The sequence below is a fragment of the Acinonyx jubatus genome, chromosome B4 (assembly GCF_027475565.1).
Source record: "Acinonyx jubatus isolate Ajub_Pintada_27869175 chromosome B4, VMU_Ajub_asm_v1.0, whole genome shotgun sequence".
NCBI classification, from domain to species: Eukaryota; Metazoa; Chordata; class Mammalia; order Carnivora; family Felidae; genus Acinonyx; species Acinonyx jubatus.
Window position 1 is genome coordinate 51,458,359 of NC_069387.1, and position 17,745 is coordinate 51,476,103.

At 37.3% G+C, this 17,745-nt stretch overlaps 1 protein-coding gene across 17 annotated transcripts in view; it reads left to right on the plus strand.

Moving 5' to 3' along the window:
• Nucleotides 1–15,645, plus strand: part of PLEKHA5 (pleckstrin homology domain containing A5) — a 238,970-nt gene extending 223,325 nt beyond the window's left edge. For all 17 annotated transcript variants that reach the window (XM_027035676.2, XM_053225904.1, XM_053225903.1 and 14 more), the window contains 7 exons: nt 3,145–3,263; nt 6,756–6,965; nt 7,893–8,033; nt 8,665–8,789; nt 10,862–11,007; nt 12,647–12,752; nt 14,779–15,645. In XM_027035676.2, coding sequence (XP_026891477.2) covers nt 3,145–3,263; nt 6,756–6,965; nt 7,893–8,033; nt 8,665–8,789; nt 10,862–11,007; nt 12,647–12,741 — 836 coding nt within the window. In that variant the 3' untranslated portion in view covers nt 12,742–12,752; nt 14,779–15,645. The remainder of the gene's footprint in view (nt 1–3,144; nt 3,264–6,755; nt 6,966–7,892; nt 8,034–8,664; nt 8,790–10,861; nt 11,008–12,646; nt 12,753–14,778) is intronic.
• Nucleotides 15,646–17,745: the final 2,100 nt, after the last annotated feature.

Consider the following 17,745-nt stretch of genomic DNA (forward strand, 5'->3'; position numbering starts at 1 on the left):
AGAAAGACATATCATGATTTCACTCACATGTGGAATTTAAGATACAAGACAAATAAACATAAGGGAAGGGAGGCCAAAATAATATAAAAACAGAGGGAGACAAACTATAAGAGACTCTTTTTTTTTTTTTTTTTTTTTTTATAAGAGACTCTTAAATACAGAAAACAAACTGATGGTTGCTGGAGGAGTGTTAGGTGGAGGGAAGGACTAAATGGGCAAGGGGTATTAAGGAGGACACTAGTTGGGATGAGCACTGGGTATTACATGTAAGTGATGAAACACTAAATTTTATTCCTGAAATTATTATTATACTATACGTTAACTAGGATTTAGATTTTTAAAAATAAATAAATAATAAAAAATTTTTAAGAGTTGGGACTTTAGAGGCGCCTGTGTTGTTCAGTAGTTAAGCATCAGACTTGATTTCAGCTCAGGTCATGATCTCAAGGTTCGTGGGATCAAGCTCCACGCTGAGCACAGCCATGTCTATGCTAACAGTGTGAAGCTTGGTTGGGATTCTCTCTCTCTGTCCTTCCTCTTCTTGCTCTCTCTCTTTCAAACTAAAAATTTTAAGAAAATAAATAAATAAAAATTGGGACTTCCTAGGTTTTCTTAAATACCCAATAGATCTAGGGGCTCCTGGCTGGCTCAGTCGGTAGAGCATATGACTCTTGATCTTGAATGAGTAAGTTTGAGCCCCACATTGTTGGGTGTAGAGATTACTTAAAAATTAAAAGAAATCAGTAAATCTAGCCAGAGTGCCCCTGTTTCAACAGCACTGGTTTCCTAGACCTAACATCTACCCTCTTCAAAAAGCATATGCGGGGTGGGGGGGGGAGGAAGTTGCTATTTATCACATGTGTAACATTCTTAATCCCTGTGGGCAAAGTATTTAGAGCATATATAAAATAAGGACTACATTTTATGCTTTGATTTTGCATTTTCTATTCCATTCTTTTTCTGGTTCCTACATAGTCATAATACCCCATGATCTATAAGGGATAATTGTCGCCAGTCAAGTCTACAAAATTTAGAAATTATTTAATAAGTGAGTTCAACTCATCAGTAGACTTTTTTTTAATGTTTATTTTTTTTTAGACAGACAACGAATAAGCGGGGGAAGGTACAGAGAGGGGGGACAAAAGTCAATGCCATATCTTTACTCATAAAAAATACCTTGTCTGGCATATGTTCTCTGTAGGGTTTGGATTCTTCTTCAGAGTTTTGCTGCTTTTAAAATTTAGGTGTTTATTTTTTGAAAGAATTCTGTTGTCTGGTTTTTTTTAATCTTTATTTTTGAGAGAGAGGAGGAGACAGAAGATCCAAAGTGGGCTGTGTGCTGACAGCAAAGAGCCCAATGCAGAGCTTGAACTCACAAACTGAGATCACAACCGACCTGCAGATCAGAGCCGAAGTGGGACACTAAAGCGACTGAGCCACCCAGCTGCCCCTGATTTTTTATTTTTATTTTTAATGATCTCTGAAATAAGAGATCACTCAGTGGGGCTTGAACTCATGACCCTGAGATCAAGAGTTACATGCTCTACCAACTGAGCCAGCTAGGCATCCCTAGATGTTTGAGTTTTTGTTGTTTTTTTTTTTTTTTTTTTTTAACTTACAAGCTCTCACCTGAATAAATTGTCTGAAATACACAGATAAATTATGGTGTAATTTGTGCCACATGACTTAAAGTAGAACTTTTAAAAGTGGATCACTAACTGGGATAATAGAGTCTTTCTCTTAGTTTGAACTGCAGAATTACCTATATTGTGTAGCAGTTCAGCACTTCACGTTCTTAAATATACAGCCTTACAATACTCACACAGTTCATAAACAATATTAAAACCTAAGCTACAGATTGTTTGGTGTGTAAATTAAAGGGACCCTGAATGACTGATGTACCATTTGTCTTTGGGGGAGAAACTAGACTTCTGTTTTCTACTTAGTTGATGTAACTTTAAGTGAGCTCAAAGAGAGTGGTTTGGTTTTTTGTTGTTTTTTTTTTTTAAGTAAGCCATTGAGATTTTAATAATTTGTTCTTTTGCTAGTGTCCTCAGTGGATAATAGTGCATATATTCTACTTAAACAAAATTAATGCGATATAACTACGTACATTTTATGTATTAACTTACTTTTAGCTTTTATTGTTGTTGGGTTAATGATTTTGTGTTGTGTGTTTTGTTTTTTATGGTGTGTGTCCATTTTAGAAATTATTGAAAATGCAAAAAAGTCACAGTGATTACCTATAGTTAACTGTTGTTAACATTGTTAGTGGATTCTCTTGAGACAGTACAGTGTGATTGAAAAGAGACCAAATGGAAATTAAGGGCATTTAGGTAAATCACTTAACCTTTCTGGTCCATTCCTTTCCTGATCTGCAACATGTGAGAGGATTAAGGTCCTTTTCAACCTCTGAAAATACTGCAAATGGAAAGAAGGCTACAGCAAAGAGAAGCCCCAGCCATGCTGCTGATGAGCTGCATGGACTTGAGGAAGTAAATTAATGCAGACACTGCAGTTCATTTACCTTCTTTTCTTTAGAAGATTGTTGTGAAGATGTCTGATCCACTGAGTATTACTGATTTTATAATTAAATTTTTTAATTAAAAAAAAATCTGTAGAACTTTAGACAGAGTAACTAATGGAAGGCTACTACATTTTCCCTGGCTCTTTTTAAATGATAAATCTGCCTTTTGGAGCATCTGGCTGGCTCAGTCAGTAGAGAATATGACTATTGATCTCAGGGTTGTAAGTTTGAGCCCCATGTTGTGTATGGAGGTTAGTTAAAAATAAAATCTTTAAAACAATAAACCAATAAAAATAAATTTGCCTTTTAATTTTGAAAACCTCAGAAATGGAGTATGTCAGGGGCTCCTGGGTGGCTCAGTTGATTGAGCATCCAACTCTTGATTTCACTCAGGTGATGATCCCAGGGTTATGGGATCAAGCCCTGATTGGGCTCTGCTTAAGATTTCCTCTCTCCCACAGCCTCTCTCCCCACCCGCCCCCCACACACACATGTTCTCTTGCTCTATCTCTCTAAAATTAAAAAAAAATGTTTTTAATTAGAAATTGAGTACCTCAAAAGAAAACAATGTTGTGTGAAAGATGTTTTGTAGAACTTACTGGTGTTTTCATTTTTAGGTTCCCATTTTCCTGTTGGAGTAGTTCCTCCAAGGACCAAATCACCAACACCTGAATCTTCAACGATAGCCTCTTATGTAACCTTAAGGAAAACTAAGAAGATGATGGATTCAAGAACGGTATTTAACTAGAAGTTAATCTTTAAAAGGATTCTTAAGGCCTATTTGTTTTAATTCCATTGAGGAAATTAGTGTCTAGGGGACAGACCTACTCAATACCTAGTCTAGGTTTGTTTTGATCAGCTTTGACATGGGGTCTTAGTCCACAGTTTGTGGAATCTGTTTTCAGACAGCTGTCTCGTGTTACATCTCTTGATACCTCTAAGAATTTCCTTAAAGAGAGTGATAGACATGTCCTATGGTCATCCAAGGTAATGGATTTCCAAGCCAGCCCGAGTTTACAGGGCCTTTCAGCTATGGTAGATTTGGAGTTTGCCAGTCCTCTGGTTACTCTGAGAAATGTGAATTGGGATTGGGAAAATAGCTTCTATATTTCACATATTCTTCTGAGATCCATTTAATTCAAACTGGCTGTAAACCAGTCTAAGCTTGGTCACATTGAGAAGATTATCAGCATACTTAACTCCTTTTTACCAAGTAGTCTCAAACATTTGGGGTGCAAAAGAACTTTTACTTTTCATCTTTATAAATTCTATACTTATTTGGTATGGGTAATTTGGTAATTTTAAACTATAAGAAAAGAATGAAAAGTACTACAAATGATAAGATTTATGGTTATTCTTGAGAGATATTAAACTACAGGTACAAAGTATATGCCTAAAACATCTGACAAATTTATATACAAGAAATATAATATTTTAATGAGTACAAAATTATAAAGGCCTAGAAAGATAATTATTGTAGAATCAAAATAAATGAATAGCTATATATTTGCAGTCATGGTTCTATAGTACTATTGTTTGTTTAGAGGCATTTTTTTACAGATGGAAAGGGTATTTTCTTTGGAAATTGTAATGCTAAAAAAAATCAACAGAAAAAGGTTTTAAAAATGTATGTTGAGGGGCACCTGACTGGTTCGATTAGTAGAGCATGCAACTCTTGATGTCAGGGTGGTGAATTTAAGCCCCACGCTGGACATAGAGCTTACGTTAAAAAAAAAAAAAAAAAGTTAAGGGACCCCTGGCTGGCTTAGTTGGTGGAGGGTAGAGGGTGGTGTGACTCTTGATCTTGGGGTCGTGAGTTCAAGCCCCACGTTGGGTGTGGAGATTATGCATAAATAAATAAATAAATAAATGAAAATACTTTTTAAAAAAGTTAACAGTGTATGTTGAGATAAAGAAGAAAAATATTAGTGGACTTATATTCTTTCTTTTTTTTAATATGTATCTTAAATAGTAGAAGAAAGACTTCTATATCACCAAATACAGGAGTGGGGAAGGGAGTATAGAAGACTACAGTTTATTATTGGTACAAAAAAGACCTTTATAAGCAATATCAGTGTCAGAATAAAATACTTGGAATATAACACAAAATTTCCATAATATATGAGGAATGAATATACATAAGTTATTTTTAAGAGTTTCTTTTCTATGGAAAATATGTAACAATAATTCACAAATATTCTTCAACCCCCATAATAATTTTTAGAATACTAATAACTAAAACTGTAATGACATATTCTTTTCCAGTTATCATTAGAGAAAAGATCTAAAAATTAACAATATCTGACCTTTAAAAACAGATTTTTACAGGGGCTCCTGAGTGGTTCAGTTCGTTAAACGTCCGACACTGGCTCCATCATGATCTCACAGTTCATGAGTTTGAGCCCTGCATCAGGCTCTATGCTGACAGCTCAGAGCCTGGAGCCTGCTTTGGATTCTGTCTCCCTCTCTCTCTGCCCCTCCCCCACTCATTTTCTGGCTCTCTCGCTCACTCTCACTCTCTCAAAAAAAATTTTTTTTAATTACAAATAAATAAATAAAAACAGATTTTTACTATATGACAACTTGAGAAGAAAGTTGCAGTGTGACATTATTGTATAAACGTAGAAAAGCCAGGAAGACTGCATGTTTATTGTTACTAAAAATAAAAGGATAAAATAAGAAACTTTAATAAAATCTGAAATAAAAAGAAAAGGAAAGGGATGACTATAGTAGCCAATTCCCAATCTATATTTAGAATTTACTTTTTTTAATTTTTTTTTTTTTTTTTGGTTTGGTTGGTGTTTTGTTTTTTCTTTCCAAAGCTAATGTGTTTTATTTTACATATAAATGAAAATCATCGTTACTTCTGCAAATTAAGGCTTTTCAGTTTTCCTCTTTTAGATTTTACTTGAGCTCTTTAAGATACTTATTCTATACAATAGAAAATGGCTCTAGAGCTATCACTCCTGCCCTGCAAGCATTTTCCAGATTGCTCAAGAGAAAAAAGGATCTTAGTGGGTTTGCCTGACATATTGCTTCCTCACGGAAATGCTCATCTCTGCCCTAGGTTTTTTCAAAAGAAAGCAACTTCACCAATATCTCAGTCAGTTCCCACCAACCCAGACCAGAGGGCACAAAGAAACCTATGGATTCTATGCCATAGATTCTAGAATATGTTCAGTCTTCAAATTTTCTGTTACATAAAATAAGCTAAAATTTGCTTGTGACTAATATTGAAGTTCTTATTTGGCATTTTATACCGATATTGTTTTACGTCTTTAATAAGAAAGTGAGATTAAGAATTGGTTGTTTAATTTTTAAATCCTTATTGATCATAAACTGAGGATGTTTTCTCTGTGAAGTCTTTTCACAGTAAATGTTTGACTTAAAACATATATTTTGGAGCACCTGGGTGGCTTAATTGGTTAAATGTCTGACTTCAGCTCAGGTCATGATCTCGTGGTTTGTGAGTTCGCCCCACATTGGGCTCATGCTGTTAGCACAGAGCCCGCTTCAGATTCTCTGTCTCCCTCTCTCTCTGCATCTTCCCTGCTGGTTCTCTCTCTCTCTCTCTCCCCCTAAACAAGTAAATAAACTTTTTTAACAAATTAAATTTTCATTAAAATATATCTTCGGGCACCTGGCTGCCTAGTCAGTAGAGCATGCAACTTTTGATCTTGGAGTTATGAGTTTGAGCCCCACATTGGTATAGAGATTACTGAAAACTAAACCTTAGGAAAAAAAAATTAAAAAGGAGGGGGGCACCTTTGTGGCTTAGTCAGTTAAGCCTCTGACTCTTGATTTCAGCTCAGGTGATGATCTCATGGTTCCTGAGATGTAGCCCCACATTGGGCTCCTCACTGTCAGCCTGTTAGCGGAGAGCTGCTTGGGATTCTCTCTCTCTCTGCCTCTCTGCCTCTCCCCTGTTCCTGCTCTCTCAACATAAATAAAATGTTTAAAATAAATAAAGTCTTATATTTAGATACTGTGCCCCCTGTATTCTCCTAGTTTGAGTTTTATACAATTTCCTGTTTCGTTGACTGTGCATCACCAATCACCAGTGAAGGAAAAAACAGTTTGCCTTTCTGGTGTTAACTAAATTAACACTCAAAGCTCCACTTGTGATTTTGAGAACAAAATAAATCCTTTCAGAACATTTTTTATCCCAACATACTTTTCAGAAGTTATTCTGTATTGATGTATTCATATGTCTATTTCTAATTTAAAGGAAAGACCAAGAAGTGCAGTGGAACAGCTCTGTTTGGCTGAAAGTACTCGACCTAGGATGACTGTGGAAGAGCAGATGGAAAGGATAAGGAGACATCAACAAGCGTGCCTGAGGGAAAAGAAAAAAGGATTAAATGTTATTGGTTCTTTAGACCAGTCACCCTTACAAAGTCCCTCAGGCTTAAGGGATAATCCATTCAGGATTACCCAGGTACATCAATTTGCTTTTAACCATTCTTGTGTGTAAATGTAGTATCACTTGAGTCAGGATCTGGAGTTACATGATTGATGGGTTTTCAAATGTCTGCAGTATGGATAGTTATTTGATTTTACCTAATGTCCATAATAATAAGCTAAGACAGCTCAGTAAAGTGGAAATAGCCCTGGGTTCAGAAAACCAGAGCCATCTTACTTGTTGGACATACTTGTACCAGTTGTGGCCTTACTCTTCTCTGCTGTAAATCAGATGACACAGCCCTACCCTGTCTACTTCACAGAGATACTAAGGTAAAAGTGCTTTCAGCGAATGTAAAATGCCACGCAAGTTAACGAGATAGTCCCCAATTCCCCCTCCAATAAAATGTGTATTACTCTGTGTCCTAATTTAACATGACCTAAATTGTAGCAGGACAGAGCTTCTCAGTAAAAGCGTAAGTCTACTATTCCTTACATCCCAACTCCTGCCTTGCAAAGAGACACCATTCCATTTCTTATTGTTTGTTTGTTTGTTACCCCGATTCATAAATACAGAGATAGCAGACGGGCACACCTTTTCAGTAGCTTCTGTCTGGCCTGTCCCTGTTAGTAGACATGCACCAGCTGAAAGGGTTTCCCTGTCTTCCTAGAAATCCCCTTTCCATCTAATCAGGAGCATCCAGGCACTGCTACTAAAGATTCAGCAGATTAACCGCTCTAATTGCACATTCTTCAAATTACAAAATGGGTAATTAAAAGAGAAAAAAAATGCATGGAATACTGATATATATTTTTTTTTCTTCCTATTGGTTTTCATAAGAGAACCTCCTTGTACGTGAAGATCAACCTTTTTTTTTTTTTTTTTTTTTTTTTTTTTCAAAATAACAGATGCTATCTAAAAACTGTACATGGTATGAATCTATGCTATATGTCTTTCGGACAGACTCGAAAAAGGGATGATAACATTAAGGAACTGGATACTGTCATTAGAGAAAATGATGTGAAGCCAAACCATGAAACTCCTGCAGCAGAAATTGTTCGACTAAAAGAAAGTGAACCTCAAAATACAGATTTCATCAAAGAGGTAAAGAGATTACTTTTGAACAGATATTCCAAAGGGGTAGATTTTTGAAGATTAGATCAAGTGGTAAGGTTGAAAATAGTTATGTTTCATTTCATCACAGAGACCCTACGTCTAAGTGAAATAGGTTTTGTTAATTTGAGTGATGTATTCAGCACATCAAAAAATGGGTTAATTGAAAAGTTAAAACATAAGTAAGGGTAGAATAAATTATTGTTAACCCCAGTTAAAGAATCTTATGTCCCAAAACACCTAGCTGTTAGCAACGTGCATCAGCCCTTTAGGCAAATAACTTTTTGCTTCCAGTAGTAAAGGATGTTAATATTTTTAGAGGTACGTAGGTGGCTCAGTCAGTTAAGTGTCCGACACTTTGTTCTTGAGTTCAGACACCTGTCAGCCTTTGCGCTTCTTAGGGCAGAGCCTGCTTGTGATTCTCTCTCTCCTTCTCTCTCTACCCCTCCTCTGCTGGCGCTCTCTCTCTCTTCTCAAAATCAATAAATAAAACATATAAAAAAAAAGAATGTTAATATTTTTAATATACTTGAATCTGAATATGTATTTCAGTAACTATTTGACAGGGTCTAATTTTTTAATACACATTTATTTTTGAATCATTTTTCTTCTTATTCTATAGTTGAAAAGCACTGAGGACATTTTTTCCACAACACTTTTTAAACCTGAACCAAATGAAGTGAATTCTGAGGAAGTGATGGATAAAGAGAGAAACAAAGAGAAAATGTCTGAGGATGTTTCATTCAGGTAATAAGTAATAGGGAAAACAACAAAGGAATCATTCCCCAAATACTATAACTACTTAAGAATGGTGAACTTCAGAGATGACTGGGTGGCTCAGTCAATTGGGCGTCCTACTTCGGCTCAGGTCATGATCTCGCGGTCCGTGAGTTCGAGCCCCGCGTCAGTCTAACAGCTCAGAGCCTAGAGCCTGCTTTGGATTCTGTGTCTCCAGCTCTCTCTGCCCCTCCCCTGCTTGCGCTCCCTCCCTCCCTTCCTCCCTCCCTTTCTCTTTCTCTTTCTCTCTCAAAAATAAACAATCATACATTAGAAGAAAGCATGGTGAACTTCAGAGTCAAAAAGTCTTGGATTCCTGTCCCAGCTTAGCTACTTAAGAGCTGTAGGATCTTAAACAATTTACATAAACTTCCTAAACTGCAGGTTCCTTACTTGTAAAAATGAGGATGATAATAGTATCTATCTCACAAATGTGTTGCAATGATTAAATAAGAAAATACAAGTATAGCACTTATCACTATGCTTCTCACCCAGGAATTCAATAAATACCTTTTTAAAAATGCCAAGAGATGTATAAGGTCTATCAAAGTGAGCCACTTCAGTATTGCCTGCATAATGATAGGCAATGATAGACATTGATCAGATATCTAAGTTATCGGATGTGTTCCAAAAATTATAGTGATTTGCTATTTATTGTTTAGCTGCATTTCTTAACTAGCCTTCTTATGTGTATACCCTCAATCTTACCCTCAGGTAAAAATCTATGAGTTTATAATGATACAACAACAAAAAAATCATTTGTTGGCCACTCTGGACGATGCTAAGGAGTTGACTTCTTATTCCAAAGTCTGGTGCATAAAGGCAAAGAATCAAGTATTTTTCTTGCCTTTCCCAAACAAATTGCAACCAAAAAGTTTTTGAGGAAATATTTTTCTTTTTAGAAGAATTTTATTCAATAAGGAATGAGAGACTTACACTATCACTGCTTTGCTAGCCTTAAAGAAATAAGGGATTTAGGCAATACTCCTCGATGGCTGGAAAAGCTGTTAGCTGAAAATCTGACAGGGAACTTTATAGTGAGTGGATCAAGCTGATAACCCTTGAACTCACTGATCATTTTCAACATGAAGAATAGAACCTGTTAATGCAATAGGGCACAAACCCCACCTAATGATCTACTGTTTGCCCCTTTCCCCAAAAAACCTAAATCTGATCAAGCTTCAAAATGCTATCAGTTTATAAAAAATAAGAGGAGGGGCGCCTGGGTGGCTCAGTCAGTTAAGCATCTGACTTCAGCTCAGATCATGATCTCACGGTTTGTGGGTTCAAGCCCCATGTCAGCTCTGCTGACAGCTCGGAGCCTGGAACCTGCTTTGGATTCTGGGTCTCTGTCTCTTTCTTTGCCTCTCCCTCACTCATGCTGTCTCTATCTCTCATAAATAAATAAACTTAAAAAAAATTTTTTTAATAAAAAATAAGAGGAATAAAATCATCAAAATACAGAATGTGATAAACTATGTAGGATGGAGAAAGCAGGTTCTTTCACAGATAAGTGGCAAAGAATAAAAAGGATGTGTGTTGTGGGGTATTTTAAAGTTTAAGAGACTTGTCAGGCAAATACAAATGTGGACTTTGGATCTTCTTGAAACATAACTCTAAAATTGGTATAATGAGGCTATCAAGGAAATTTGAGCACTGACTAGATATTTGATGACATTTAGGTATTGTAAATACAAACTGAAGTGTTTACAGACTGAATGATTTGTCTGGAATCTATTTTAAAATAATTTGGGGAGTAGGAAACTGGCAGTGTATATGAAACAAAATTGGTAAAACATGGATCATTATTGAAGCTGAGGGTATAAGTTTCATATATTATTTGCTCTGATTTTTTTATGATTAAAATTTCTGTAAGGGGGGAAAAGAAAAGAGATTAATTACAAGCAAAATGTCAGCAGTTACTCAATATGGAAATGGTGACATCCTTTGTGTATGGTTAAAATTTTACATAACAGTAAAGTGGAAGGAAAAAATGTATTGCATTCTGTAATAACAAATTTTAAAATATCTGTTTTCATTAGCCCTCAGGATGAGACACAGATCCCAAATCATAAAGCAGAAAGCCACCCTGAAGAAAATATAAAGGACGATATTCATGAGCAGGAAGAAACTATTGCTTCTTGTGAACAAACTCCTGAGGCTTCTAGAGGAAATCAAACGATGGCAGGTAGATATTCCACATTTCATACTTTTCTCACTGGTGCTTCCTCTGAATTTCTCAACGCATACCTTTGCTTTCCCACATGCACCTTCAGGAAGGATGTCACTGGAAAGGAAGGAAAGGGGACACGTGCCTACCCAGCTAGATCCACAGGGTCTGTCCTGGCTTGGGAATCTGTTGCTTCTCTCTCTCTCTCTCTCCCTCCCATCTCAACCTTAACACATATACCACAAATTTTTTCTACTAAGATCTTTCAGTACATGGAAAATGTACCTGCTTTGAGGCTGGACTCTCAGAGTAGTCACAAACCTACCACTTCGGGAACTGTGTAAGATTTAATATCTAAACTAGTAGCATGACCTTGTTTACTCTAGCCCCTGCTAGAATCCACACTTGGACGTTTCCTTGAGAGAAAATCGTGATCCATAGTACGTCACAAAATAAAAATTTCTATTTTTTTTTTTTAGAATCTTCACAGATTTTTCTCTTTTTTTCTTTATGATATTTGGCAAGGGGTGGGGAGAGGGATCATACCACTGGTGCATATTATCAACCTTGCTTCTCATAGTCCATAAGCAAAAAATCCATTCTTTATTTTTTAATGTTTATTTCTTTATGTTGAGAGAGAGAGAGTGGGGGAGGGGCAGAGAGAGAGGGAGACAGAGAATCCCAAGCAGGCTCCAGGCTGTCAGCACAGAGCCCCTCACTGGGCTTAAACTCCTGAACCCGTGAGATCATGACCTGAGCCAAAATCAAGAATTGGATAACTGACTGAACCACCCAGGCACCCCTGGAAAAAACTATTCTTAATCCTGCCTTTCTTCACCTTTCTCCCCATCATTTTGCAGACAAGCAAATACAATGAAATCCAATTATTTGGTACTGTTCTTCTTAGGAGGAGCATTGGATTCTGGCAGAGTATTTTCTGTATCTTACATGCATGTAATATGCAAATTTATATTATGAGTCGTGTTTCCCTGTAGCCAACATTAAGCATTGTCTTTTGCCTCTGTCGCTTATAAGGCAGTTTTTTGTCACTGACCACTTCCTGTTACTGTTTTTGCACGTCTGTGTAAAGTGTGTGGGTGCATTAAAATCACAACATTTAAACTGTTTATACTATTTAGCTGCATGAAACTAGAAAGTCTGTTAAAGTGAGACCCAGCAGTGCCTGGCTGGCTCAGTCAGTAGAGCATGCAACTCTTGATCTCAGGATTATGAGTTCAAGCCCCATGTTGGGCACAGAGCTTACTAGATAGATAGATAGATAGATAGATAGATAGATAGACAGACAGACAGACAGACCCAACAAGAGGGCTTCCTTGACAGACACCTAAAAATTAACCTCAAAGCCAAAAAAAAAAAAAGACAAGAATTTTTTTTTCCAATTTGGTTGATGTATAATTGACACATAACATTGTATACGATGTTTAAGGTATATAAGGAAGAAGAATTTTAACAGTCTTCAAGAGACATTTCATGCTAAATAATCAATTGCCAATTTAGAAAACAACAGAAACCAAGTACAACTATTAATTCCTTCCTGAAACATGTTCCTATTTTATGGGATCACAACATCAGGATTTCCTTCTCCAAGTGTATCCTAAACATGTGTACCTTCTTGCATTCTCTTGGTCTGTTTTAGTGAAAAGTCTGTCCCCATCTCCTGAGTCCTCGGCATCTCCGGTTCCAGCCGCCCAGCCGCAGCTCACAGAAGGATCCCATTTCATGTGTGTGTAGTCTCAGAAAAAGTACGTCTGTTCCCTTTGCGTCCGTGCTTTAACTTCAGAGTTTTTAACTTGAGTTGTATTCATTTGTTGCTTTAGTGAACAAAAACTGAGATTAATTCTGGGCCGTGCACTAGAGATTGTTGGCAGAGCAAGGAGGCCATGTATTTGAGCCACAGGCACTAACTCAGATCTCCATCAGCCCTTCCAGTGATTTGCTGTGTGACAACATTTTCTCTGTCTCTTATTTCATCGTCCATAAAAACAGCAAAACGGGAAAGGTATAGCCCGTGCCAAGACAGGCCGCACGGGGTTTTGCAGCTGTGCCCCCACTTAGCATTCCTTTCCGTAGTCGGACCTGAGAATTCTGTTGAAGCAGTTACATGTTGATCAAGTAATGTTTTTTTACAGTTTGTGCAACCCACCTACCGCATCGGGAGTTTATTATTTTAAAAGGACAAAGAAGTGTTTGTGGTACAGCCAACTACAAGGAATATTACAGTCCTTAAGATCTATCAGAAACTATTTCTAAATAATTAATTTTGTTTAAGTAAGAGAGGTAGCTACTAAAAAAGCTGTGGGTGGATGCAGGGGGAAGGACAGAACCTGACTGAACATTGTGCCATAGACCACAGTTTGGGAACTGACAATAATTTCCTAAGGTCTTACTGTTAACACTTTTATAAACAGTTGCTAAATTTTACTTGCCTTTTGTACTTGTAAATACATACCTTTTTTTTTTACTTTTCAGAAAAGCTTTGAGATGTGAAGCTATTTATGCCTTTTTCCTTTTTTTTTCTTCAGTGTCTATCAGATCTAGTAATGTGTGCATTAGGACTACCAGCACATTTCTGTTAAACAATTATAAGCAGCAGAAACACATAGAGACATTATAAGCATTGTTGCTAACATATGCTTTGACTTACAGATTCTCAAATTAGTACAAACACTGACTAAGTTCATCCAGTAGTGCTTATTTTCTAGAATCCACTTCCATTCATACCTTTTGTAGCAACTGTAATCCGTGTCCTTTTTTTCATCCAGATGGACTTGTGTCTAACTGTCTTGGCGTATTTATAACCTCTGTTTGAGATTATGTCTACCTAGAGCCTAGAAGAGGCCTTTGTTTGTTGTCAGTTGGCATTTATGCAGGATTGACATCCTTTCTGGAGTGACAAACCACCTGTTTGTTATAGTCTTACCTGTGTCTTGCCTCTGTCATTCATGCGTTTAAACTTTTAACTTAATAGGTTCTGAAGTGACAGTTGCAACTAGTGACAAGAATACCACCAGAATAGGAATAGCAGCATGCTTGTGTGATTCCTCCTGTGCGAAGAGCTGATAGATGGCCTCTGTCCATCTTCGTGGAGGAATGTAAATTAAAGTCCACTCTCATTATCTTTGGTTCAATAAACAGGTTACAATTCTCTGTACACAGACCACTGATACGAAAGAATGTTGTCTGACAATAAAGAATATGTGCAGTTAAAACTCAAGTACATTTCCGGGTTCCTTAAGTTGTTATTATTGGATTTTGTTTTGTTTTACTTTCCCTCTAAGAGCCAGTGGCATTATAGGCTGGAATGGGGTCCAGTTATTGCCGGGTATTTCCTTGTCTTCTGGCGTACGGCCAGAACGACAAGTAGCACTCAGACTTGTATTTTTTTATGTCTTCTCGTTGAGTGTATGTCATGTTGCTGACCTAGAAGTTTTGGCAGGACTTTGGGAAGGTTTACAAATGACACTGCTGTGCAGGCAGCTTAATATATTGTTAGATATTTTAGCAAAGTTATGCAAATCTTTGCTTATTTTGTTGATCTTTTTGATTCAGCCATAAATTTGGGTACTCTTTTTTAAAATTCTGAAATGGCCTGGTAAATTAAACCTACGAAATGACAAGAAACGTCCTTCTGTTGTATTATATTTTAGGATTTTCATGGCCATGCCTGTCAGCTCTGCCGTTGTAGAACATTGCCCTCAGTTACTTTAGGAAATGGTCACTCATTAACTTGCAGGTGTCAAAGTAATTTTCCCTGTCTTTATTTTTCAGCTATCCTGACTTCTGTCAAAACCATTGAAAGCTAAGGATGTGGACCTTCAGCAATGTGAGAAGATATTGTACAGTATACTTTAAATCTATGAAATTCATAGTTCTGATGCTTTTGGCCACAGAGCATCATTTTATCACTTCTGGAAAATGTTTATTCCAAACAGCTTTAATGGCTCATATGTACACTCCGTAATCCTAAGGTTGTTGTTCTGACACCAGCTTGCTGCTATGATTTCAGAGCACATAAGTAAAGGTGCTTTTTTAATGTGCGGTCTACAGCCAGAGCTCACTCAGTTGCTGATTTCCAGATTTTGATGTTTCTAAAATTTAGGTGGATTTATATTTCTTTTTGCTTTTCAGTACATAAATTTAGTTATTATTTCGAATGAAGCTTGTTTTCCTTTTTTTTTTTTTCTTCCCATTTTTGGCTACTGCAATGCTTTGTTTCACACTTGATTTGTAAAAATTTTATATATATATATTTAAAATGTGCCATTTTATTACTGCTAAGTGAAGAATGTCCTGTTTTCTGCTACTATTATTTCTCAGATTGCAGCGTCAGCAGTTACTGCCACACTCTTGTCAGCTTAAACACAAATGTTACCGCTTCCTCTTTCTTAAAGGTACAATTTAAAATGTAGGTATTTTGAAGTACTGGGCTTATACTTCATTGGGATAGATGTGTACAGCAATAAGCAGGTTTTCCAATCCAGTACTTAGTTTGTGTACAAATGTAATTATGTTCATTGTGTATATATTATACAATGAGCACATGTAAGTATTAAAGGCTACTTACTATTGTTTAAATGCAAATGTTCATATCTCATTTCTTTTTTATCATGTTAAATAAATGTTGATGTTCTTAAATCACTCGTGTTAGAATTTTTTGCTCTCTCCCATCTAAAACGGGTACGCCTAGGGGCGCCTGGGTGGCTCAGTCAGTTGAGCATCTGACTACAGCTCAGGTCAGGATCTCATGGTTCATGAGTTCAAGCCCCACGTCAGGCTCCAAGCCGTGGAGCCTGCTTCGGATTCTGTGTCTCCCTCTCTCTCTCTGCTCCTCTCCTGCTTTCTCTCTCTCTCTCTCTCTCAGAAAATGGATAAAACATTAAAAATAAAATAAAATAGGTATGCCTGGGTGGCTCAGTCGGTTAAGCATCCAACTTAGGCTCAGGTCATGATCTCATAGTTCATGAATTCGAGCCCCACATCGGGCTCTGTGCTGCCTTCTCAGAGCCTGGAGCCTGCTTCTGGGTCTCCCTCTCTCTCTCTGCCCCTCCCCCACTCGCACTCCACGTGTCGGTCTGTCTCTCTCTCTCAAAAATAAGCATTCAAAAAACTAAAAAAATAAAATGAGAAGACTGGGGCACCTGGTTAGCTCTGTCAGTGGAGCATGCAACTCGTAATTTCCGGGCTGTGAGTTCAAGCCCCACTTTGAGTGTAGAGATTACTTGAGAAAAACAAAATCTTTCAAAAAAAAATAAATAAATAAAATGGAAAGTCTGAGACTCAAGGGACTTCTCTATGAAATAATAGACTGTTAATCGTATTATTGTAGATCACATCATAAAAAGGCCTCTTCTGCCATCCAGTCTGGCTCTCCCATGTGAGAGTTTGAGGACCTTGAGGCTCCGAGAGATACATTGACTTGGCCACAGTCACATTATATGTAATGACAGAGTTTGAACCAGAATATACTTTTCTTTCTTCACTTTTCCTCTGAGGCCATTAGCTCAGCACCGCCGGGCAGGTTTTGTTTCCTGAAATCTTCACACTTCTTTCTGTTTGTTTCTGTGTTGTGGAAACTAGCTCCAAGCGTTGACACTCTCTGCTCAGTGCATTGGGCCTGGAGAGGCCTGTGTGGAGCGGAGTGTTATTCCTCTGACATGGGGAACTAGAAACTGTTTCATCATCAGGAGTAGGACCCTCAGAGATCATTTTCCCTTACAATACATTCTTTGCAGATGTTCACGCTCTTCAGAATCAATTACATTTTCTTCCCTCTATAACCTTTTGTTCATGCTATATATTGTTCCCAGAGTACAAGGAAATTTGATGCTTTTGGATTCCTATATGAAATGGCTGAAACTAAATTGGCACCAGTCAGTCTTTCTTTTTTTTTTTTTTTCTCATGCTATGGTAAAGAGGATTTAAATTTAATTCAAAATGCAGATGTACAAAAATTCATCTGCTCCAAACAGAAACACACAAAATGAAATGCAAATAGATACAGTCTGTATTGTAGGAGGTGAATGAGAAGAGAGGTTAAGATGGAAGGAGAGGGCTCAGCTCTCTGTATCCACGTAAACATGTTTACACATACCACCTTTATCTAAAGACATCATGCCAGCCAAAGTCTTCCAAAGGAAATAGGCAAAAGATTATTCTTTCTTTCCAAGCATGAGATGGTTATGGTTCCAGATCTTTTGTCAGTGGGTTGAGTTACTGTTATTCTTGGGTTTTCCCTTCGGGTTTTCTTGGTGAGGCTGTTTAGGTTTGATTGATGTGTGTATGTGGTGTGTGTCACTTGGCTTTATTAAACACAACATTTTCTGAGCTGTTTCAAGAAGGAAGAACGTCCCATACTTGAATACCTGCAAGCCAAAGGAGTTTAGAAAAAGCAGTACAGAGCACTTGTAACTTTTGTCAACCTTTCAGAAAGCCAGATGAAAATCAGGTGCTTAAAAACTGTAGGTCAGCAAGGGTACCTGTAACAGGAGATAGCAAAAGGGACTCTTCTTCAAAAATATGGACTAGATCAATACTTTCTATCTCACCTAAAGCTTACCTTACTCAACTCCATCTTACTGGAGAGGTGTGCAGAGAGCCCAGGGAGTACAGAGACTCATAGTAAGGAGGGCAGACAAGCCGGAAAGAACCTTACTCCAAATGGGGGTTCGTCACCGGCACCACCCTTCCAGCATGGAAGCAAGCTCCAAAGCTTAGTGTGTGCCTTATTGGGTCGGT